At 38.9% G+C, this 25495-nt stretch overlaps 1 protein-coding gene across 6 annotated transcripts in view; it reads left to right on the forward strand.

Annotated features, from left to right (window-relative positions):
• Nucleotides 1-19902, forward strand: part of RHOBTB1 (Rho related BTB domain containing 1) — a 55094-nt gene extending 35192 nt beyond the window's left edge. For 4 of the 6 annotated variants that reach the window (XM_087765200.1, XM_087765201.1, XM_009465968.2 and 1 more), the window contains 7 exons: nucleotides 7714-7899; nucleotides 9641-10608; nucleotides 11035-11153; nucleotides 13422-13572; nucleotides 15413-15501; nucleotides 17011-17116; nucleotides 17630-19902. In XM_087765200.1, the coding sequence (XP_087621326.1) occupies nucleotides 7714-7899; nucleotides 9641-10608; nucleotides 11035-11153; nucleotides 13422-13572; nucleotides 15413-15501; nucleotides 17011-17116; nucleotides 17630-17799 (1789 nt within the window). In that variant the 3' untranslated portion in view covers nucleotides 17800-19902. Of the gene's footprint in view, nucleotides 1-1693; nucleotides 1750-7713; nucleotides 7900-9640; nucleotides 10609-11034; nucleotides 11154-13421; nucleotides 13573-15412; nucleotides 15502-17010; nucleotides 17117-17629 lie in introns of all 6 variants that reach the window. The other 2 variants (XM_087765204.1, XM_087765203.1) reach the window with 2 other exon arrangements.
• The last annotated feature ends 5593 nt before the right edge of the window (nucleotides 19903-25495 follow it).

Consider the following 25495-nt stretch of genomic DNA (forward strand, 5'->3'; position numbering starts at 1 on the left):
ATAGCCCAAAGAAAGCAAAAAATATGAAAGTCCATATTTTCTCTTCAGAGAGAAAGAGATGCATCTAGCGTCTGTTAATGTTCAGCTTTCATGTCTTCTGTGCCTTCAGAAGTCATTCTCATACTGGATGCAAACCAAACCCTATCATTCTTTCATCTTCTCTGGATTTTTACCTCCTTCTTTGTCTTGTCCCTGGCTTCCTATCTGTGTTCTTCATCAGTACTTATAAGGAATCACGCTTTTACTGAATTTTGGGACCTAGCTTTGGATCTTCTTTTTTCTACTTTTTTCTTCCTTTTCCATCCTTACATCCCTCCCCTACCTTGAAATAATTTTTTTAACTAAATCTCTTCTTGCTTCTTTTAAACTCAGTATGTCTTCATATTGATCATTGGTTCCTGGGTTTTTTTAGATGATGGGGCCAGGATTAAAGAAAGGCTTATTTCTTCTTTCATTTATTTTTCTGCAGTATCTTTGATGAAAGTTAGTTGGTTCTCTGTAGAGAAATAGCATGTAGTTCTCATCTGGAAGCTGCCTCCTTACAATAACAGAAAATAAGCTTGAAAAGCCCACCTTTCCCTATGTTTCTGGTTTCTCCATTGTTTTGTTAATTTATTTCTCATTATTGTATTTTCTGACTGACAGCAGTCAGCTGCTATGTCTTACAAAAGCATTTTTAGCTATATTTTTGTCAGTCCCTTTGTATGATATTGTGAGTTTCGGTGTTTGCCCCGGGTAGATCAGATGTGTTCCAGCTAGCCCTGTACCTTCTCTTGCTCTATCATTTTCTTTCATCCTTCTCCATTGATTTGGTGTTCAGGCTTTGTGTCTTAATTCCGTAAATCCCGACTTTGCATGTGATACACAGAATATTTCAGTATTTCAGCCTCAATTAACTATCTCTAGAATTCTGTTTATCATAGAATTTTTGTTCCTGAGTTAGAAATGCAGTAATCAAGATCTCTGCTCCAGGGAAGGGAAAAAGGGATGTATTGGTATGTTATGGTGGATGTGTATACTGCAAACATGCCTGATTCCGAAGAGAGTTTTACTGAGTCTACTGGCAAAATTTGGCCCAGAATCATGCTGGGGTACCTTGCAGGCAGGCTGTTTAAACTGCGAAGTTCTGTTTAGCACTAAGATGGAATTTTTCATATGTAAATGCTGAACCAGAATTATGGGTGAATTTACTTCTTTTAGCCAGCAATAAAATGAACCAAATTCCAAGACTGTGTAAGCAGTCCTTTAAATTAAAAATAAAATTGTTTTCCTCTTGTTACATTGTTCCACACAACTTTGCCATTCTTTTTAGCAGTATTGCTGGTCAGGCATTTGTACAATAAGAGCAGCTCTTGCATGTTTCTGCAATGAAAAATGAGATAATTTAATCGTTCTTTGTGATATCAAAACATTTTTTGTCATTCTCTGTAAATGCACCACTGTTTTCCCATGAGTACCTCAAAGGAAATAGAAGAGATTTTACAATGCTTAACATTTAAGAATGATGTATTTTTTGTAAGGAACATATGGGAAAACTCTTTCCACTTTTGAAGCACAGTCTTGAAATATGCAATTTTCTTAAAGGTAGCTTTATCTTCTTTTTATTACTGTTGTTTCCTACTAAAAATGACGTTACAGAAATTTTAGAAATAGATCTGCATGCTACTCACCACAAAATCTGAATATATTTCAGGGCATTTTGACAGTTTCGCACATTACACCAGTACTTAAGAAGCTTCACTGCTGTCGGTAAAGTATAGAACTAATTGATTCTCCTGCTCACATCCAGGGCACTGCATGGTCTTGCCCTGCCTTACCTGGATATCTTCAGTTCTTCACATGCAAGGCACCCCCTGCATTTTAGTTTTCCTAGCCTCTCATCTGTTTTGAGTGTGTGCACATAAGTCCTGTGTCTTCAGGTCATTTTGTTATGCTCACCAGTCACTTAATGAATTTCTTCTCATTTCATGTGATGGCTGCAACTGCATTTACTAAAAACTGAGTCCACTTAAAACATTATCAGCCTTGCTTATCTGCACAATTTTTTTTCAGCTCGGTGAGATGCATGCATGAAAAATGTTGTATAACTGAGTGAATCTCTCTCTTCAAAATGTATCCGGATTGACATGGAGATGTAGCAGGGTTTTGTTCAGCCATAAATGAGATTCTCAATTCTTAGATGGCCTTCTACTGCCTAAACCTACTGTGTTTGGGAACTTGGGAGCTGGTGTTTGCACTCAATCTGCTGGCCTACACAATCTTTCCTTTCAGGTGGTTGAAGGACTATGCAGGTGGACGCTAGAGATAGCTCTTGTCAAATTCTGGTCTCAAGTGGGATAAGTTCAGCTGTGATGCAGGTTTCTGAGGAATCTTGGGAAAATTATGGGAAGTGTGTACAGAAAAAAAAATGAGGACAGAAGAAGTAAAAGCAAAATGACTTTTTATTGATAAATAAATGTCTAAGGATTAGCTGTTCTGGTAAAGCCAAGAGAGTCTAACAATTTGGATGAACCTCTACCAAATTGCTTGCTCTGTAAAATTCTAATAGACTCCCTTACTTCAACCTTACTTCTCAGAGAAAGCCGATATCTAAAAATAGGGAAAAATAAAGGCTATAATAGACGAAATCCACTGGTTTTTTTTTTCCCTCCCCCCCAAGGCTATTCTTAAAGTTTGATTTGATTAAATATGTGCAACAGACTTCTTGTAAACCAAAATATAATTTGTCTATCCTTAAACTTGATTCTGTCAGACTTAACTCTTGGGTCTCGTTTAAGCTCTCTAAAACAACATATATGCTTTTGACTTTTCCTCTAGAAACTTGAGAAGATAGAATGGCAATACAGTTCAGTCTTCCTCCTTTTCCTCTTCCCCACTCCCTGCACTGATTTCCAAATCAGAGACATCTCCTCTTCACATTCTGTATTCCTCACAGCTTTATTTCTTCCACTTTCCAAACCCAACAGTATTATTCCATGACTGGATGGCAAATGATACCCTTTACACATGACCAGCAATTCTTGCATGCAGCAATTTTTCCCAGTAACTTGTAAATTATAAACGAGAGGGAATAACTTCTTCCTAGGTAATGCAGTGTGTACATTTCAGACGGCAGCCTGTTCCTTTAATGAGACATAAACCCATGTTAGCGTATCTGCAGCCAGCACTACAGTTTATAACTCTAGATTCAGACTATGAAACATTAAACACATTTGCCATGGAATCTATGAGATATCATTTAATATTGCTATTTCCTTGAAGTTCTGTCTAAAATAAGAGTATGAGTGAAGATGGAAAATATGTAGCAGTTTCTCACTAAGAGATGGATCAGCAATGTGGTGTGTAGGTACATCTGCAGTGCAGCTCCTTACACCAGCTCTGGAACACACATAGCACGTAAGCAGATGAGTCTTTCAAAATCTCAGTCCCAAACCAATGGAGTGCTCTGTTACGCAAAACAGCTCTAGTTAGAAAACAGTAACTTCTCTGCTGCTTCTAACAGCTCCATCAGAAAGGCTTGTTACATAGCTAATATACTGCTTTTTCTCCCCCACCTCACGAGTTTCTTATTGTAGTGATTGCAGAGTAACTTCCAGATGGTTACGATGGTTACCTGTAGCTTGACTACTGCTGAAGCCTGAGGTTGATAATTTAAAGTTGTCTTGTCTTTGTCAGTGCTATACTGCTTGCTTTTCGGCGGTGACTTGGACTGCTCTCTGTACATCTGATACAGTTCATAACTCACACAGTAGGAGCTCACAGGATGGCAGCACACCATGTGCTGATTCCTGCCAGAGATGTGGTTGTCTAGAGGGTTTCTTTTCATTCTCTGAAGTCTAAAAAGAGGTAGTTGCTTCCATCAAAAGTTCTTCTTATCCAAGTTTGGGAAAATATCGCTGAATGCGTTGCGGTAATACCTATGTTAGGTAGATGGGTTGCTTCTTGCACTGGTGGTAAGGTTCATTCCTTGCCCACAGGAGCCTCCTATAGGAAGTCCATAGCTATGTTTAGACCAAGCTGGGCTGACTTCAGATGTGTATGTTTTGCCCTAAGAATTTCTTCTGTGACTCCAAGGCGAGCATTTGAAGTGCTCTTACGCTGCTCTTATGCTTTCATGTGAGACTCCAATGCAGGAGTCTGGTCAGCCAGGAAGTGACAAACATGTGGGTGGCGGTTCATTTGCCTACAGCTGAGAGATCTGTTCCCCTTTTCCACCTGCCAAGTCCCACACATCTACCTTGTGCTCTCCCCTGTTTGGAGTCCCAGTGAGTAGAAAGAAACCTATTTTCTTACACTGGTGATGCTGGTGGTTGATCACACGCTGGAGCAAGTCACATAGAAGTTATGAGTTTTGGTGATAATCAAGTATGTTCAGATATTTCAAATAATACGAGCAGACAATTCACAATTTCTTCTGATAAGCCTGTGAAAAGCAGAATGTAAGAATAAATGAGTTATGCATTTCCAACACGTACCACTGAATCTACAAGACAGTGTGTTGGATATCCAAGCTACTGTTTCTCTTTGCTGAGTTACTTGTAATTCTTTTCTTTGTTTCTTGTGATACTTCAGTATCAATCATCAATATATGCAGTAAGTGTAATCATACGCTTTTGTTGTATTTAACAAAGGTGGATGCACACAGTGCCTTAACTATTGCCCATCTCAATTGGATGGTGCTCTAGGAGGAATGTGATAGAGAAGTTCTAAAGCTCTTTTTGGTATTCAAGTCTATGGAAATGTTTCTCAAATCATTCCTGAATTTTACTGGGAAATGGTTATGAAATTTCTTTTTCGAAAAAAGCCACTTGTATTTGTGAATATATTGCTGCAGAGAGAAAGAAGAAAGCAGAATTAAGCCTGATTCATCCTTTCTCATTCTCCAAGTAACCGAACCGCACAAAAATGGCAATAAATTAGTTTTTTTTTTTAATCCTATCCTTTTATGTTCCCTGAGAATATTAAAATAACATTGGTAAATTTTTAATGTTTGGGAAATATTAATGCATTATTTTAACCTGACAGGTTCTGGCTTTTATGAACAAATGTCAAACCAAACTTTATACTGAGGCGTTAGCAAGTTGTAAATGTACCTTTGACATTAAAAGAAATTGTAGATATTTTAATTAAGGTTTCCAAAGGACAGTTTTCCTCAAATGTTCAGTCCTATGTAGACAGTAAATCTTCCTCATATATTACTGTCTCCAGCTTGTACTAATAGTGCAAATCATGCTTATGACTTGCATGAAAACTTAATTTATTATGATAAGATGGATGTATTTTGTGAGCTAGCAGACCCAGCTGTGGTGCTGGTTTAGCGTGTGAACTCTGTCACTACCCAATGATTTCCCATCTGTCCTGTTTATGGCACAGGGCCATTTATTTCTCCCTGTTCAGTACAGAACTCTCAGGATATTCATTTTATGGGGAAGTCCAGGTTTTAACACAGGATGAATAATACGCAAATCATATTTTTTTACCTCTTTATTCTGTTTTTCACTTCAGAAGGCAGTAAGATGGAAATGTCCTGTCAGTGCAACGCTAAGTGTGTTGTGAGTTATGGGTAAACAAACGGGTTTTCCCCAGCTCAGTTTTGTGGTTGCCCAGGGGAGGTCAGAGGTGATAAGTTGCTCAAGAACCACGTGCAGCTCTCTGTGGCAAAAATGTGAGACTCCCTTGGCAAGGGCTGTAACATATGCAGGGCTGTGCTGGGACCAGTCTGCTGGATAGTCTGGGCCTGTCCTGTCCGAGGAAACAGATCATCACTGCCTCTTCGCAGGAGCCCAGATTTGTGGCCAGCCCAGCATCAGTCAGCACCAGCACCACGGTGGAGCTGTTGTCATCTCCTGCCCATGAAGTCCTGCTGGAGCTCTGTTTCCTTTTGGTTTTCTGAGAGACGTAATGTGTGTCTTGTGGTTTGTAGAGTCAGGAGCGTTGGATACTCGTGACTGCAGTTACTTGGCTTAGGTATTAATTTCTGAAGGACACAAGACAGTCTGTCTCTTTAAGATGCTTAGTTATAGTTAGGACCAGACAGACAGACAACACTTGCCTTTCCACCAGTCCTGATGATCTTGAATTAAACAACAATTGACTAGATTAGAATATGTGTAACACAATTTTTTTTTTTTTTTTTTTAATCTTAGCTGTATGTTGATTTCTCCTTTCTGGGAGCTAAGCAAGTATCTGCTGGGGCCTAGGTTTTATTCTTACGTGACCTTGAACAGAGCAAGTTGGAGTTTAAAGGGTGTTTGCCTCAATTATGTAGAAGACCAGTGTATTAGCTGCTTACCACTTTGCTATTTAGTAGATAACTTTCCAGTTTGAAAAGGCTGTGTTTCTAGATATGACAGATGTGTTGCGGTTTATATAAGATACAAACTTGGAGCAGGAGCATTTCTCTTGCATTAAATTTATGCTCACAGCAGTACCTGTATTTTATGCAGCTATCTTTAGAAACAGTCTTGCTGGATATAGCTGTGCCCTCAGTGAAATGTAGAAAGCAGCAGTCCTGAGGAGGTATTTCATTATTTAAAAGGTGAATGTTAAGATTCACTGCTGCTGCTCTATATATTACACAAACTGCAGACACAACACATTTGTGCTAAATTAAAGAATAACAGAAGTGAGATAGACAGGGTATTGCTGAGATTATCCTGCTGACAGTTTTGTAGCAATAAGTTGCGTCCTCAAAATGCCTCTTCCCCTCAGTTTTTCTTAAGAGTTTCAATTCAGCTTTTTTTTCCTTCTTTTCTTTTTTTCCCATGAGAGACCCAAGAGCTTGAGAACTGTTCTGTAACATCCCATCCTAGTTTATAAATAATGAAATTGCCCCGAGTTAGGAATGCCCTGAGACAAGTATTCAAGCATTTCTCTGCCTTGGGGTGCTAGCTCTGACAAGAGTTAGGTGATGGTTTAGTGGATGAACTGTCACCTTAATCTTCATACTTATGATTTACAAAGCAAGTTTATTTAGTGAAGTACTCTTTGTTTTCTTAAAACCTTTAAAAGCCTGCAAATATTGTCATGCTTACTCTGATTTAAGCCACTGTCCTATTCTACACTTTACTGACCTTATTTTCATTGTAATATTTATTTTTGCTTATATTGTAGAAGTGGTCATTCTGTAGTAATTTGCCCTTCTAACAGGTTATTTATTAAAGATGTTACAGAATTGCTGTGCAGAGTACATTGCAAAGGAGACCACCTCAGGATCTAAAATGGTGCAGTAAAGGTATTTCTCCATGACAAGTTCAGAAGTGATCTGTGTCTGCCTGTGTGGCTGTTCTGCAGTTTTGCGTAACTCCTTTCTAATTCCCAAGCACCAATGATCTTTGAATTGCAATTTAGATGTCCAATCAGCAGAATTATTTCTTGAGCAATGACAGCCTGTGAACAACCTCAGTGTAAAAGTAGAGAACGGCAAGCCCTACCTCTTTTCTTAGTGCTCAGTTCACACGTGCAGGCATCATCTCTCAGCATAGAGGGGCAGTGCTTCCTAGGTATGTGGCTTTGTGCTCCCATGCTTTTGTGGTGAAATGTGTAGCTTCTATCAAACCTCTGCACGAACAACATGTATTCTGATATCTGGGTGTCAGTGTGTTTTTCAAAGTGCAGAGTGGACTAGCTTTAAGCTGGAGTGATGAAAATAGGTGAAGCTGCAGCAGAAACCATGTTGAGTTTTAAGTGGATATTTTCTTGTTGCCTTTCTAGGTCTGATGTAGTTGTTCTGTGCTTTTCAATTGCTAATCCTAATTCCCTGAATCATGTGAAAACGATGTGGTATCAAGAAATCAAGCACTTCTGTCCTCGCACACCTGTCATTCTGGTTGGCTGCCAACTAGATCTACGCTATGCAGATCTTGAGGCTGTTAACAGAGCCAGACGGCCTTTGGCAAGGTAAAGTTTAAACAAAAATAAGAATTAAAAAAATCACCTTGGTAATCAGATACAATACTTTCAAAAGAGAAATGGTAGAGCCTAGTTTCCTTTTTTTGTAAAATGAAAATATATGTGCTTTCTTCTTTTTAATTCTGTTGTCTGAGTTAGTTCTTTAACACACACAGTTATTGTATGTTTCCCACAATATTTTTGCACATTGGACATCTAAACTTGTTTGGGTGCCTGAACACTACAATAATATAGAGATAATAATGGTTACTGGAGGTTTTCATATATGTCTTTCTCTATCTAAACATGTGTATCGTGTCCTACCCTGTCACTACTGTCAGGTACTGTTTTTCTACTTAAGTTTTCTTAATTCTCAATTTTTTTTTTTTTTTGTAGATGTAATCCTAGACCACAGCAGAAAATAAAGTGGTTGCAAATGAAATTTTTTAAAGATTTGAGATTAAAAGAGAGTTTGGGGTCATTCTGTAGAAGCTTTGTTTTTCCCAGATTCAAAAGACAAGCATTCACATTGAGCAAAACAGTCCCATAGTTACCTGCTCACTTCTCATTTTCTCCTTTTATGTGAATTTGAATGAGACCAGATTCATGGAAATAGTATCCGTGATCTTGTAATTAAAGACTGTATTGTAACAAATTAACATAAAGGGCTTGAATTAATATTTCATGGGCTCTTAGAAAACTTTGCATTGCATTGCATTCAAATTCTTGACTTGGCAATATGATTTTCATAGGTTTGGGTTTTTTTTGTTAAACATTTCTTCATTGTGTTGGTGGGGTGGGCTGGTTGACTCTTTAAAAGGAAATGTTTTTTCAAAACTCAAAATTCTTCTTCAGCCCTAATCCTCCTTTCTGTTTTCACCATTAATAAAGTTTGAATCAGTACTCTGCATGTCTAGCACAGACTTCTGCCACCTGAACTGATTATTAGCTGGCAACTAAGGCAAGCTGTTGTCTGGAGCATGTTAAGTTTGTGCCAGCTTGTGTCTGCCCAATATCGTGTGCTCAGAGAACGCGCTGTTGGGTCATGTCTTCTGGTGAGATGATTTTTTGTTGGGAAAATGGATCCTAGCCCAGACTTTTTTCTGGTTTGTTTACCCTACATCGTGTATTAGAGCTGCTCTGGAAATTCATGAGTTCCCACATAATGCTTCTGCAGCCAAAACAGGCCTAGCTCTTGAACCGTGTGTTCAGTTACACTTTTGTCATAGGCTACTATGATTTTCTTTAAAAAGCATAAGCTTAAGAAATGTTTCTCGTTTCATATTTAGTTATATTTGTGGTGCTTTATGTCATGAGAATTTCCATTTGAGTTTAAATGATTGGTACAAAGAAAGATACTGACAGAGTATCTGAGTAGAAAGGGATGTTATGAGGTTTTTTAAATAATGGAAGTTCTCAAGCATCCTATCAACTTTTTTACTGTAAATTTCCCTTTAACAGAGAGAAGCCTTGCTCCATTTTGTGCAAATGTTTTCTACATTTTTTAGTAACATTGCAGAGACATCAGCAAACTTTAACAAAATTACAAGTATGTGCTATTCTAAACTCTCTGGAGTCGTGGTTGTAGACTTCCAAAGGGCTTTGTGGGCTTAATTTTATATTTTGTTTCATTTGAATGATATTTGTCTCAGGATTGGTGCTGAGACATTTTGTAAAATTCTATGCTTTCTGGAGTAACTTTGTGATAATCGTTGTGTGTAAGAAGGTTTAATTTTTTCTTTAACCCTAGGCCAATAAAAAGAGGAGACATTTTGCCACCAGAAAGAGGCAGAGAGGTTGCCAAGGAACTTGGGATACCGTACTATGAAACCAGTGTATTTGACCAGTTTGGGATTAAAGATGTGTTTGACAATGCAATTAGAGCTGCCCTGATCTCCAGAAGACACCTGCAGTTCTGGAAATCTCATTTAAAGAAGGTCCAAAAACCTTTGCTTCAGGCTCCATTCCTACCTCCAAAAGCCCCTCCTCCAGTTATCAAAATTCCTGAGTGTCCCATACCGAGCATGAATGAAGCTGGATATTTATTGGACAGCCCGCTGTGTGCAGATGTTATGTTTGTTCTCCATGAACAGGACTACATTTTTGCTCACAAGATTTACCTAGCTACCTCCTCTTCAAAGTTTTATGACCTTTTCTTAATGGAATGTGAGGAAAGTCCAAACTTGGATGAAACACACTGTAATAAAGAAAATACAAATAAGGATGTTCTGACAAGTCACCTTGAGACAAATGGTGACGGTGATGAGACAACCTTGAAATCTGCTGATGTTAAAATTCCCCCCCCAGGAAGTACTGACTCTTTAAATATGCTAGAACCCGAACCTGGTGAAACAAATTCTGCAGCAAGATCTCTGTCATCCTGGGGTAAGGGGTTTGTTAGTGTGCATAAGGAAATGCAAGTGAATCCTGTCTCAAATAGGACGTGTCCTGTAACTGTGGTAAAAATGGATTCATCTGTGCAGGCCGGACCTTTTAAAACTGTTTTGCAGTTTTTATACACAGGGCAACTGGAAGAAAATGAAAAAGATCTCACAAGACTGGCTCAGATTGCTGAAATCTTGGAAGTATTTGATTTGCGAATGATGGTGGAGAATATTATGAATAAAGAAGCCTTCATGAATCAAGAGATTACTAAAGCATTTCATGTCAGAAAAGCTAATCGGATAAAAGAGTGCCTTTCCAAAGGGACATTTTCTGGTAAGTAAATACATGCTTTAACAGGAAAAGCAGTAATTCTTTTCTCATTCATGTTACTGTTGCTTCACAGGCTTCAAAAACTGTGACAGCTTACGTTGTTCTGAGAGGAGGGATGAGCCCCAAATTAGTGTTACTCAGGGCCAACTATTTCAACCTGGGATTCTGCAGTTTAATTTCTCAAAATCTACACATAAGCTTTTAAAAAAGTGACTTAATTTTCCAAAGTGTTGAACATCCAATCTCCCCCTTTTAAGTGAGGCTTCTTTTTTATCTATATAAAATGCTAGAGTTATCTTTGGGGTGGGGGTCGTGGGAAGTGAAAGAAGTCCTTGGTTAACAATGTGCAAGTGAAACATACGTTCTTGAGACACTGTTTCACTGTAAACGCAGACTTGCAGCATGCCTGTTTCTTTGTTCCCATGGCAGATGTGACATTTAAATTGGATGATGGAACCATAAATGCTCACAAGCCACTGCTGATCTGTAGCTGTGAATGGATGTCTGCTATGTTTGGAGGATCATTTATTGAAAGCTCAAACAGTGAGGTATTTGTCCATTTTTGTCCAGTTTGGTTATAATGTCTGATGGATTTAGGGTGATGGAAGTGTCATTTTATATCTATTTGAAGGGCTGCAATAATCCCTGGAATGATTCTTTATTCTTTCCTTGCAGACCTGGGATGCTTTTCTTCTTAAGGCATTAAATTAGGATGCATAGGAGGATAACGTATTTCCTGCAAGGCATGAGACTTCCTCCAGTGCTGGAGCATGTGTTTAAACCTGAAATCCTTTAAAATATTAAATATGGGGGAAAATTTAATTATGGATTTGTGAATCTCTTTAAAATAAGTTTTAAAGTTTCAGATTCTCTAGTGCATCACCTTGGCCTCTCGAGTAAAGCAGGTATAAAGTACAGTATAAAAGATCTCAATGCTTTGAATTAAGATTTTGCAGCAGAAGCCTTACATTTTCAGGTGCCTTCATGGTCTGTTTTTCAAATTCTAAACACACTGCTAAAATTTTTTTCTTCTGTCTTATCCATACCCAGGTTTTGATTTTTGTTTTGATTTTCTTGTTCCTTTCCATATTTAGGGGTTTTGTTTATATGAAGAGTTCAGGGTTTTTTGTGTTTAATATTCTGGCAGATTGTGTTCTACTTAGATTTTTCTTGCTTCTTCTAGTACAGCTATAAACATAATTCCTTTCCCAGAGGCATGCTTCACAAGTGGTTCATTAAAAATACATAGTTTGATTCTAGTAAGCAACATTTGGCAATGAAGAATATACATTTATTTTCTACCAGCCTATTTTTAATGATTAACATAACAGTCTTAGCTCATCTTTCCAATTTAAAATATTTAGCTTTCATTTTGTAGAGTTTAAAGCATTCAGTAATGCTTTTGGAAGTTTTAAAATATAGGTAGGTATGAATTGAATGGTTTCCTTTGACTGGTTTACAAAAAATAAAAGCATCTGCTTTTTACTTACTACTTTTTCTGTATTTGGGACACAATATTTTATAAACTCATTCACTGAATTTACTGTTCTCTGCACTAACAAAATATATTCATAATGAATGAGTTTCACAACTGGCTCCTCTTACTTGGAGAACTGAGCTGCTTCCCAGAGTGGCTGATAAGCATAAGACGTTCATGCTTTAGCACTAACAGATCTGGGTTTGAATCCCACCCATCCAGGCAGAGCTGAAAGAAAAATTCACAAGCCTTCAAAGGTTAACTGCCAGCTACATGACAATGATTAACCCCTTCTAGCAGGAAGTATGGGCTGACTGCTTCCCAGCAGTCGGATTAAGTTGCACGTACATTTAATTCTTCGTCATAATTTTATTATTGTTTTTCTGCTCTGCCGTTTTTTTTACTGCAAATTCTTCGGAATACCGCAGTGCATTCTTCAGTGCCAGCATCTCTTTGAATTATGAAAATGTACGTTACAAACTGTTGATTATGGCATCGACTAGCTTGGGTATTGGAAGCAGACTTACCTGCCGCAACCTTGAGCCCCGCAAGAATCAGTTTTACCCTGTTCTTTGAAGGATTGGTTATGTATGCAAACTGTAATCGAGATGCTACAGTGATAGGTTACAGTGAGGCTTTCCAACTCTCCTTCCTCTTTTAGACTTCCCTGCGGTGAAGTGGAGTTAGGGTTGTGCTGGTGAGAAATTTGATGATTTTTCTCCTAGTTTTAGTAGTTTCATTACACAGTGGTTACACTTAATTACACGTGTATTGCTTATATTTTTTTAAACTGTTTATATTTTCTTTGCCTCATTTCTTCACTTCTCAGTCCCTTCCCAACCATCATTTACTTGGATGATTTGGTTATTTATAAACAGACTGAGAGGGGTGGGTTTTTTGTTATCCTTTGGTTTGTTATTCTCAGAATCCCCAGAATATGTCTTGCCAGGAGCAGATAGATTGCATTCCTCAAGAAGTCTACCATGGGAGGTTTGGCATGGGAAGTGCTCAGTGGCTTTATGTATCTCACAAAGCTGTCCATTCGCAGGCTAGAAAGCATTGAACAGATTCACTGTTTGATGTGGATCCAATCCCAATTACTTGGTAGAGTTGCTTGTATGTAAACTGGCAAAGGGTCTGACTCCAGAGGTATGCTTACCTGTTGGCAGCTTCGTGAACTTTAATGGGAAATTTCTTTTTTGAAAAATGTTTTCACTCCATTTCTAAAATGACTTGAAGGGAAAAAGAGACAGTCCAGCAAAGTGGCAGAAGTGAAATGCAGCCTCTATATGAAAATTCATTAATTATTAGAGAGTCTTTTCTTAAATATCTTTTCCAGGTAGTTCTTCCCAACATAAACAAGAGTTCTATGCAAGCGGTATTAGATTACTTGTATACCAAGCAACTGTCCTCAAGTCGGGAACTGGACACACTTGAGTTAATCGCATTGGCAAATAGGTTTTGCCTTCCTCACCTGGTTGCGCTAGCAGGTAAGAATTTGTGGCCTTGTCCAATGCAGTGTCTTCTGCAATGGCTGAAACATGGTTTAATGGTTTTGAAACACACAGGATTTTCTCAAGTGTCAAGGAAAATACTTTTTTTTCTGAAAGGGATATTGTAATACAAATTGATATTTTCACTTAGAAAAATGTGTTTGCCTTTCTCTTGCCTTTTTTAGTTTTGTACTAAACCAGCTCAGAACATTGAAGTATTCTGTGCTTCAAAACCAGAAAGAGTAAACCTTCTTTTAGAATCATAGAATTGTTCAGGTTGTAAAAGACCTTTGAGTTCATCAAGTCCAAACGTTAATGTAGCACTGCCAAGTCCACCACTAAACCATGTCCCTAAGCACTACATCTACCTGTCTCGTCTGTGGTTTGTAATATCCATTCCATTGTTGTTAATTTACCTGGACCCCAGGCTTTCCATTAAAGTAATGAAGAACGTGCTCCATTATACATTTCTACTCAAAGAGAGTAACTGAGCCAATTCAAAACTGATCGAGATGATCATGTTTTTTAGAAATGCTGTCTGGATCCCTTTTCACTGCCTAGATGGGAATTGGATACTTTGTTATATACATGGGGATTCAACCCTCATTTCAGGAAGAAAGAATTTTCAATCACATATTTAGAGAAAAATTACAGGATAGGATACTACTTAGTTTTAAAATTAAATCCATACACACCCCAGACCTCCAGGGTTTGGGATTTTTTTTCTTTATTTGTTTCTCTCCGTGTATGTAACTTGGCATTGTTCTGAAGACACGGCCAAGGCTAAAACTCAGAGACAGATGAAGCAAAGCTACACGTATTTACAGGACAACATTTAGGAAAATTTAATCACATATCAAATCCTAGCTCTCCTTCAGTTATGTATCAGGACTATATGTACCTTGTCTCACTGGTTCTGATGACTAAATCTTTATTGACTGATTTTATACATACATTTTAAGTGAAATGTTGGGGGTTTTTTAAGTAGTTGCAGCATAAACATACATATAGTATTAACAGTAGTTCATTCCATTTAATACTTGATGAAATAATTTTGAGTCCAAAGGCAATTGCCAACAACTGAACCCAGTAGAGTTAAATCAGCTGACAACATTTCCCAAAAAGCACTCAAACCTCTAAGATTCTAGGAAATCGTTCTAGGAAAGGGTTAAGGAGACTCTTGAACTGAAGTGACTTTTGGGGGAGCTGGTCAGCCTTCATCTGGATCCCTAGAAACAACTAATCTGAGAATCTGAAGAGGGCCTGAAGTGAACTTTTCTATATCAGTGCTGTGGGTATACTCATTAATAAATCCACAATGCAATGGCAAGTGCACTGTTGCCTAAAAACTTGGCTATTGCTTTTGTATTACCCAAAAGAGACAGCTGATGCATATTTCTAATTTATATTGAATATTGCACCCATCCATTCTGCCAGAAAAGAACTAGTGGCTGCTGAACTTTGTCCTTCTGTGAGTGGTTATTAATTGCAGGCTTGCTTTCTGTAAGAGAGAGATAAGAATTGTGTGTGAAACCAGAAATAGATAGTTTGGGTTGAGGCAAAGGGGCAAATCCTCATATGGACTGTGCTTCGCTGGAGCAAGACAGTTTATACCTGTAATGCAGAATCTCCAGCCACAACTCTAAAGGCCAGAATTTGACTTCACCCAAATCTGAAGTTGTTCAGGATATGCGGGTGAATGTGCCACTTGCATAATGCTAGAGTTAACACTAGGAGGAGGGAGAACACGCCTTCTTGGTTCTTTGTTACTTGTGGATGATCTGACCTTGAAATGTAATCATTTCCCATGTAAGTGATGGGTTTTCTCCTCTAACAGAACAGCATGCAGTACAAGAGCTGACAAAAGCCTCCATGAGCGGCATTGCAATAGATGGAGAAGTACTATCCTATTTGGAATTGGCACAGGTCAGTGTGCACTGTTTTTTAAAGATATTCTGGCCAACTGCAGGACTTGCTTTTAGCACCTTACTGGTTGTGAGCATTGCTTCTGAGTGGCTCTGAGTCTGCTGTTCTGACAGTAACTGACAATAAAATTTAGTTTTATCTTCTATTTTAAAGAAGGTTTTTCCATTAGTTCAAAGGTGAAACATCTATTAAAGTAATCTCAGAGGAGTTGTCTTTCAAATATATATTTTAGTTTTTCTTGATTATGGAGCTTCCAAGCTCCACATTCTCATGGCCATGCTTCAGTAATATGAAATGCAATGTAATGAAGCTGTTCAGCTTTGTACTGGTGACTGGTTCTTGGGTTCTTTTCAATTCAGTTCTTGTAGATCTATTTAGACCTGTATTGCAAAGGCAACATTATTTGTATTCTTAGACTTGACACTTAGACTGGCTGCTCAGAGCCAGTGAACTGATAGTTCAGAGTGAGTGCTAATCCTACTACTTTATGTTCAAACACATTTCAATGTTTCTTGGGGCCCAGAAACCACGAAAAGAAAGAGCTCCCAGCTCACAGTTAAACTGCTCACCTCTGTTTTCTAAAAGGAGTGATACGGCAGTCTCCCAGATACAGTAGTACAAGCTAAAATATTTTTTAAATTTTATTATTCTTGATTTCATGCTAATGATGAGTCTGGCTGCAGCCTGGCTTGAAATCTGGGGTTTAAGTAGCACTGAAATACAGCACAAGCTGGTCACTGTGAAAGATTTCCTGCAGCTGCTTTCAAGTGCCTCTCTTGCAACACCTATAATGCTATTGCAAAACCAGGACTGAACCCCTTCCAAGAAAAGGCAGCTCGCTTCACTTAATTTCGATTTTATGAAGGGTGGTTTTTCTTTTTTTTTCTCCCGGTTAAAGACAGAAGTAATATGGTTAACTACTGTTAGGATATCCTCTATGCCCAGTACCTACATCAATATGATGTGTTTATAACCTGAGAAGATCATAGTAGACACTCAGAACGCCAAAATAGATACACATGCTATACAATCTGACTTGCATTATAGCTGTGCTTCCTTACGACCATGAGAAGCTTGTACAAGATTTTGTATTGATCTTTCAGTAATGCTTGAATTCTGTCAAAGAGCATAGTTTTCCAGGGAGTTACTTCAGAGCAGGGTTTGCAGTAACTGATAGAGATATTTGATTTGTACAATCATACCAGAAAATTCAGGTCCAGCATGCCTTGGGTTCAGATCCTGTGTGGGACTGAATGCAGTTTGCCAGATGCTGTGCATGCTAAGCACCTATTCATGAGCCTTTTGGGCCAATGGTTGTTCCAACAGAATTGTGCGACAAGGTCTAGGGCATCTAGAGGCCACTTCAGCCTCAAAAGCTCCCCTGTATGCTTGGGAGAGTGCTGCCAGATACAATCTGCTGGGGAGCATTCTAGCTTTAGTTGTTAACTGGGACTGCAAAATGAATTATAACCTCAGGAAATGGAATAAGCTCTTTTTTTTTCTTTACAGTTTCACAATGCTAACCAGTTGGCAGCTTGGTGCTTGCACTACATCTGCACCAATTACAACAGTGTTTGCTCCAAATTCCGGAAGGAAATCAAAGCTAAATCTTCAGGTATGGGCAACTTTCCTCCCCAATTTTCATGAGGTTTCCCCTTCTTTCTCCCCACCCAGTTGATTAAACATGAAGACAAAGATCAGTTCAGATAGTTAAGCCATAAGACTGAACCTCTGCACTATCTTGAGTAGCATTCATAAATTCTTCTTATTTGTAAAGAAAGGTCATAATGATCAGCCTGATTCCTGGGCAAGCATTATGTTCAATACCTATTTCAGTGATGCTAAAAGGAACAGAGCTATTTTCAGGCTCCACAGTGAAAAATACACTCTGTGAAGGGCTTGCTTTTTTACACTCTTTGGTGGACTAAGGCCCCTTGAGTGCAACCGCTTTCAAAGTCTTTTAACCCTGTAAGTAAGACATATGAGGAAACTGGGGGAATCCCCGATAAGCCAGCTGACATAGCGACTGGATAAATGATAAGCGGCATAGCGTTTTGCAGACATTTCTGGGATTTGTGTATCTGATTGGCTTGTTTGGGGGCATTTTGATTGTTTTTTTTTTCATCAGATAATCAAGAATATTTTGAGAGGCATCGCTGGCCGCCTGTGTGGTATTTAAAGGAAGAAGATCACTACCAGCGAGTTAAAAAAGAAAGAGAAAAGGAAGATGTTGCACTCAATAAACATCATTCAAGGCGGAAGTGGTGCTTCTGGAATTCCTCTGCTGTAGTTGCCTGAACAAAGCAAATAAGTGGAAATCCATAACCAGTGTCAGAAATTAGTCTTATTGTTAGAAATAAGATGTAGTTCAGGTTTTCAGGAAACTTTGTTCCATGTGTGCATTTAATATTGCTAGGGTCAAAAGCACAAGCTCACTGAAAGTGAGCCTGGAACAGCTCCTCAAAGTCATATGTATATTTTTGGCTAGTAAGCAGATAAATGTCTACCATTACTACATTTCTTTTTATACAAAAAAAAAAAAAAACCATCCAGCATTAATGTTTCAATCTCCAATTGGGAAATATTTTTATACTGTCTGGTGTATTTTGTTCAGATAAAATTCTGGATACCGTTTTATTTTACAGACCACAAAATAACCATGTAGCAGCTTTGTAATTAGATTTTAACTATTTTTACTATGCGAGTACAGTGAAATAGACAATCTTCAGTCATAAGAGACCGCTTTTAGAGTATCTCATAAAAAGTCATCTTAGGAAAAAATCTAGTTGCCTAGTATAGGTTGTCTTTTTTAAACTAAGTACTGTGCACTGGTAATATAATTAGATGGTTATTTCCCCTTTCTAAAGTAAAGGGTTAGAATAAGATCCAATAACTGCAAGATATAGAGTGCTTGATCTTTGCTCAGCTGAATAATAGGCAGTGTAATTACCTGTTCAACTGCAGGCAAATGTATTTCTAATATTTGCCATGTAAGTGCAAATAATTATGACTATGTGGGCCATGTGAAATCTAGTGATTCTAAGTATTCAGAGGTTTTATATGTCTAGATCAAAGAGAATATTTTGAAAATCATTTAGAAGGGCTTATTAATTTATATCCTTATACAAGTGTGGATCTGAATACAAAAAGCAGTTACACTGCTTGCATTTGAATTACTGCATGGCAGTTACCTTGTTCTGTGGGATCTTAACCGTGCAGCCATTCTTCATGCCGAATTCCTTTTTGCTTCAGTGTAAGCAAACGAAAGGGCTGCAAAAACAAGTAGGAGTTATGTAGTGTTACAGTATTTTGTAAATGAAGAAGGGTCTTCACACACAAGATCACTTCAGTTTGATCCAGATTGTTTTAAGATTTTCCCAGGTAGAACTCAAAATGTTAGATTATTTTTAAGTAGATCATGTATTTCCCCTGGAAGTAGATATTCCCAGAAAGCTGGGGGGAAAATGATGGCAGAAAGGCAGGAATTCTGCGCAAGTGGTGCAAGAAAAAAAAAAAAGCCTCCAGTGTTTTCAAGTAGCCTGTGTGTTTATGACTTTTTATCAACCCTTACTCTAAAGCTGCAGTGTTACACTAGATTACATAAGGATGAGAGCATTTTTTTAAAAGACCAAAACTAAAATACATATACTGTAGAACATACACATGCAATCCTGTACAGTGTCTCAGGCACAACTCTGTAACCAAGGTAGTATTGTGTATTAGGTTCATTAATATTGTTTTGTGCTGGCAGCTCAGCATACCAATGTGAAAAGCTGTTTGTTTGTGGTTTTTTTCTGTATTCAAAGGCAAGGCAGTACAGTCAAACCCCAGTACTGTAGGTCAGGAAAGGCTTTGGACTGAAAGCCATAAACACCTCTACATATTTGCGTTCTGAATGGACTAATTCTCGGCAGATGCTACCACAGGATGGTAGAAGCCACCCAGCATGGAAGGAGATGCTGCTCTACAAACTTTTATAAGGAAAGCAAGTGACAGATTCCTACCCCTATAAGATTCATCACCGTACGGTGTTAAAGAAGGGCTATAAATGATGGTTGCAAATATGTCTCCTTAATTCTTGGTCAGTGATAATGTATATTGTGGAGGAGAAGAATGAATGAGAGAAGACGTGTCAAGACTAAGATGAGATAAATACCTGTTGTCATAAAATGTTACCCAGTCACATTTTAAGTAAGTATTGCTACTAGGTTTTACACGACCAAAGCTACTGTATGATTGTAATCTTGCCAAACTGTAATGGATATATAAATGAACCTGAGGTATATGCAATAATATCCTGTTGTGCTAGTTATCAGCTATTATAACCAAGTGGCTGGTTCATTTGGTTAATGCTGTCTATGGCCTTTAATCTTGGTGGTTATTTTGTGTTTTTTATTTTGCAAAAAGAAGTCAATAAAACTGTTTAGTTACAAATTGTCTCCCAGCTCTTTGAAGAAGCTTCCTAAATTTTGCATTAGGTGTCGCCCTTTTTAGTGCTGCTTGTAAGCATTCAGTTGTGGTATCATTCATTTAATTTTACTGAACTGATACTTGCATGGCATATTAGGATTTATGGTTGGGAATGTCACAAGCAAATCCTACAGTATTTGTATATGACAGTGGAAGGTTGGTGCTTGTCACTTACTGTTAAACTGCATAGCAAAAAAATCTCTTGCCGCTTTTCCCCATGGTTTCTGATATTTAATTACCATGATATTACCCAAGGGACATGAAACTAATTAGTCATGACAGACATGGGGAGGAAGAATGCAGGTAAACAGCAGGAAGTCCATAAAGTTTTCAGTATGCTCTGAAGTTTGTACAGACACTGTTTTCCCTGCTTTCTCACTGCCTTAGTTGTCAACCATTATACAGACTCTCTCATTACCTGTTAGTGGACTCTCAGCAACTACCTCCTTGAATATAGGTTGTTTAATTGATAGAGGTAGAAATTTGGTGCTTTTCTAGAGGATTTTTGCAAGATGTCATGCAAAGAATGCCATGTTTGCAATTTTTTTTTTCAAGCTCTTAAGCAATGCCGAGGACATTGAAAGTAAACACATTCAGCACACAGTGTACATTTTTTTAACATGCTAATTTATGAGAATGTTACATATCTCAGTGATTTCTTTTTGGAAGCAAAATTTTATTTCTTTGATCTTACCATTAGAAAAGGTAATGGCCTCAACAGAAAAAGTGGTGACGGATGTAAAAATGTTTCTCTTGATTGATTATGATAAAACCAGTAGCATGGAAGGAAGGAGCACATCAGAAGCATTGCTCATCAGGGCATTCTTTTTAAATGTTATGACTAGTTAGAAGTTGCATGTCCTTTGTTTCTGGGGAGTCTCATTCAGCTTACTTCTTAGAAACAGTGTTTTTCTATTTGTTCTTTAAGACAGAATTTCTGCGAGCAAGTTCCTCTGCATCACAACACAAACCAGTTTCTGTGGCTTCCAACCCACAAATAGCACAGCAAAGCCAGAAATAGAAGTGTTTTGTGAGTAAGATGGGATTGGCCAGACTTCAGCCACAACTCAGTAATTTCATTCACTGAAGAGCTACTCATCACTGTCTTTTAGTCAGATCAGGCCTCAAAGTGTGCAAAGGTAAGCTAGATAGTACTAAATAGTGGGTACATTAAGAAGGGTTGCCTAGTGGAAGAAACTGATCTGGACGTCCCTTCTGAGCACTGAAAGCAGGATTGTACCAGAGCAAGTAAGGCAAGAGCAGCACAGTGCTTTATTGCCCTAATTCTTCAGCAACTTACCCATGGATATCCCTCAAGAATAACTTATGCCTAGAAGTATTTGATCAGGGAGTTTTTTCCATGTTCCAGTAACAAGAACTGAGAGACCAGCTGAAGGCATCTTGGAAACCCTGCTCTGAGGGCCAAGTCTTCCATCTTTCATACGAAGAGGTAAAGATCTAATGTACTAAATAGGATTAATTTTGGTACCTAAACTCCAGGATGGTGAAATATTTCAGTTCTTCCTGACTTTTTAAGATTACAGTCTGGTGAAGAGATTTGCTTTGTCAGATGAAACTACAGTTTTGTCCCTATTCTGTCCCTTTTCTTCTAGATCACAGTCTTTATACTCTTGTCACTGGATAGGCCAGCATTTATTTACTCTAGGTTGGAATCCAAGGTATGTACTATGCAGTGAGGTGTCTTCAAGGTGGCTGCTTGCCACTCCTGAATCCCCTTAGATTTTTGGTCTATTAAAATGATCTAACAGCATTTGCATGAGTCTACTTCTCCTGCAGGCAAAATTCCTATTGAAAAGGATGTGATACCCCTGACACACACTTTGGGCTTTGAGGTGCCACCTAATGAATTTACACATTATCGCTTGCCTATGTTCCAAATCTGCTAACAGAAGTTTGCTCTGTGTACTGCATGCAGGATAAGACAGTGTGTTAGCAGCCATAATCCCCATCCTGCAGGCTCTACAATGGGATAATTCATTGTCAGTTAACATATGCCTTTGCCTTTAGCTAAGAGAATATAACCTGTGTCATGGATTCACTTTGCACTAGCAGCCAGAGTAGTGAGACTATTGTATATTTATACATGCAAACTAAATCCCTCACTGCTGCTTACATAAAAATCTTGATTTCTGGTAGAAATATGAAAAGCTTTTGGATCAAGACTGCAGGAGACTAAGAAGAAAATTTGAACATCAGAGGATGCAAGAATGATTATGCTAATGTATCCCAGCTCTAGAGAAAGTCAGACTGACATAAAGATGTGATTCAGAGAGAGCAGTTAGCATGGAACAACGGAATTGTAATGGCTCCTTTATAATTGTTCAGCCTTATTATTTAATTTGTAAGCAGGCCATATAGCTACAACATCCCACTGCGCTGTTCTGCAGCAGCAGATGTTCTCATCATGCAAGTCCCCCTGCATAGCATGGGGGACACAGGTTACTGTGAAAACATTATATTGCTGATTCATTTCAAGTCCTTTCCTGTATAACACTGACACCCCACAATCTGTTCTTTGGCCTGCAGAGGAGCCCCGTACCACTTGCTGGACACGGTATATCCATTTTTGCCTCATGTTGAAGGATATTCCAGAATGGCAAGGACCTTACCCCAACATATGAAGGATCTTTAGCCGGTCTCCTTCACTGGGACAGCACATAGTGGAAAAAACAAAGCTCTGTGGGAGCCAGGTATTGGCCTATTTAGGGATTTCAAGATAAAAAATATAAAATAACTTTCAAAAACCACTCAAAGTCAGAGACAGAGTCATAGAACACACAGGGATCAGCTGTGTGACAGCCTGGACAGCAGTATTTCAGGTACCATTTAAAAGATGCTAAATTGGGGAGGGGTAGATTCCCTGTAGATAGCAGCTCTGGTTTTCAGTTTTAAAGAAAAGCAGCGTTCACCATTAGATAAAATAAGCAAGCTGGGGTGCCATCCCTCCGTATTGCTTCCCCCCACCCCATTCTGGCTGCTCTGAAGTTTTAGGTAACTAGTCAAGTGATGACACTTCATAGGGAGGATTTTCTTAAGAAATTTTCTTGCCTTTAACATTTAAAAAAAAGGATTCTTTATTCCCCATGGGAATTAATTTTTTTTTTAAGTTATGGCTGTATAATAAGGATTACATGGCATGCCGGGTATTAATGCTGAGTAGTCAAATTATTCTCACAGGTTAAAAAAACCCCTACATTTAGCAACTGTTTGAGTATATGACTAAATTTGCATCTTAGTCATTAAGTGTAAGCTAGTCATTCTGACTGGATGATCAGATGTGATTGCCCCCACCTCCCAGCTATTATAAATATTAGTTGTGCACTACATATTACAAAGAAATTTCTTTATATTTCTCTCCTGGATTCTCAATTAGACTCACAGCCTGCTTGCAAAGTTTTGTGGATCCCTATCACATCTGCATTTTCAACTCTAGAGTATCTGTGGTTAATTTTTAAATAATTGACATATCTCATCATGTGCTGAAAGTTTGTTAGATGATGATGCCTTTTCCCACAAGCAGTATAAAGAAAGGGGGTTTCTAAGGAGGCCCCGGGAACTCTCTGAGGCCAGGGAAGCTCGGTGAATCCTCCCCGTTCCTGCACAGCAGAGTCTGGGAAGAGCTGCACTGGCTTGCAGGGCATGCGATCAAGTGTCACTAGTCCTGCAGTCTGTAAGACATCTGAGAGCACTTTGTAAAACAACCTCAAGTGTAAGTACTCCCACACTTAGTACTCATCTTCGGAGATTAAGATTTGCCTCTACTTCATAGCTGTCTGAGGGGTACACAGAGCTTTTCCTGCCTCCCTCAGGCTGGTCTGCTGAGGCAGGTCCTCCCCACCTTTGTTCCCCCCTTCATTTTGGCTGGCCAAGGGCAGTAAAGTTTGAGTACACTGAAGTGATTTCTAGCCTGTGGGACAGAGTGCATCTCTCTGTCAGGTGCTGCAGTCAGTGGAGGACTGCAGTTCCCGCAGCTGCACAACCTTTCCTCTCTCAAGTTTCCAAGGCTAGAAAAGGAACAGTGGTAATGAGCTGTAGAGACTGATATCTGCACTTAATGGGGTTTTTGATTTGCTCAGGGAGGTCTGTTTGTTTGTTTGCTGTAGTCACAGCAAGGTTTGTTTTGTGGAAGCTAATTTGTTAAGAAGATAGGAGGAATAAAAAATAAAAATGACTGCATCAAAAGATAATTGGGTGATTAAGTTAAAAACTTGCTTTCCTTTCTTCTTAGGCCTCTCCAGTATGTCTGAAGGTGAGGAGGGGACTGAAGGTCAGTGCAGGGGTTGCTGGGCAGAATTTTCCTAACTCTTAATAGAACTGATTGCTCCTGCATAGCTGAACAGAGGGGCAAGGAGGCTGGTGCCTCAGAGTTTGTTAGAAGCCATAAAATGATTCACCTTCAATCTTTTCTGCTACCTATTGGGTACACACTACAATAGGTGGTGTTGGTGTGAGCTTGCTGTAGAGCTCCAGGAAGGGTTCTGCGGCCTGCACTGAGTAGTGGTACATGGAGCACATGTGCTATGCACCTGTAAAAGGCAGGCACCTGCTGCGTAAGCTGCAACTATAGGGACAGCATTTGGTGACCTTGCTGTTCTCTTCTAGCTCCACAGCTTTTGTTTTTCTCTAGGAAAAGATACCAAGGAGACATTCCTCACCCTCCCAGCCCATTAACATAGGGTGAGGCTTGGGTAACTTCTTAGTTAGAACTACATTCTCCCCTTAGGCTTCAAAAGATTGTTTCCTTAAACCCGGGTACACAGACACCAAAGAAAAATCCAGTAGTTATGCCCATTGCACTTCCATTCCTTCTAAGCTGTTTTTCAGTCAACCAGGCTGCCCACACAGAGCACCTGAGCTGCAGAACTTGCCATGTGACACTGGGGGATGTGAAGAGCTTGCACGAGTTCCCAGGTAATCTGGAAAGGTTCATGGATGAGAAGCTTACTGGGAGTTAATAAATACATAGAAAGTATGCCTGACTGACCCATTTCCAAAGTCAAACAAATAGCTGGGAGTTTTCAGGAGAGGTATTGCTAACTGGCCATGCTGTTCATTCTTTCTCTGGGCATCAGGTTCTGGCTGCTGTCAAAGGCAGCGTAAGGGACAGATGAATTCTTGGTCTGACCCAGCACTGTTGATCTCTATGCTCCAAAATATGTTGGGATGAAGGATTCAGTGCAAGGGGGAGCTTTTCCCACCTATCCACATGCTCCTTTGCAATGAGCTATCTAATAGGGTTCTTTCCATGCCATTTTGCTGATCACCTTGCCTTATTGGAAGTTCTCATGATGCTAATGCTGCTGCTCTGATGCTAATAATAAATCCAGGTGGCACCGATAGTAGCATGCATTAAAAAAAGTCACCTGTGTTTTTTGCAGGTTAACATGCAGCACTTCAGTGTGCCTTCTTACTGCACCACCTGCACTTAATGGGATTATTGTCCATTCACTAAGCCACATCTTGGCAGGCTGTCCACCATCCACAAGAGGCCATAACTGCTCCA

Source organism: Nipponia nippon, unplaced genomic scaffold (assembly GCF_047370975.1).
Source record: "Nipponia nippon isolate SJK-2023a ecotype South Korea unplaced genomic scaffold, ASM4737097v1 scaffold_3, whole genome shotgun sequence".
In the NCBI taxonomy this organism is placed as follows: domain Eukaryota; kingdom Metazoa; phylum Chordata; class Aves; order Pelecaniformes; family Threskiornithidae; genus Nipponia; species Nipponia nippon.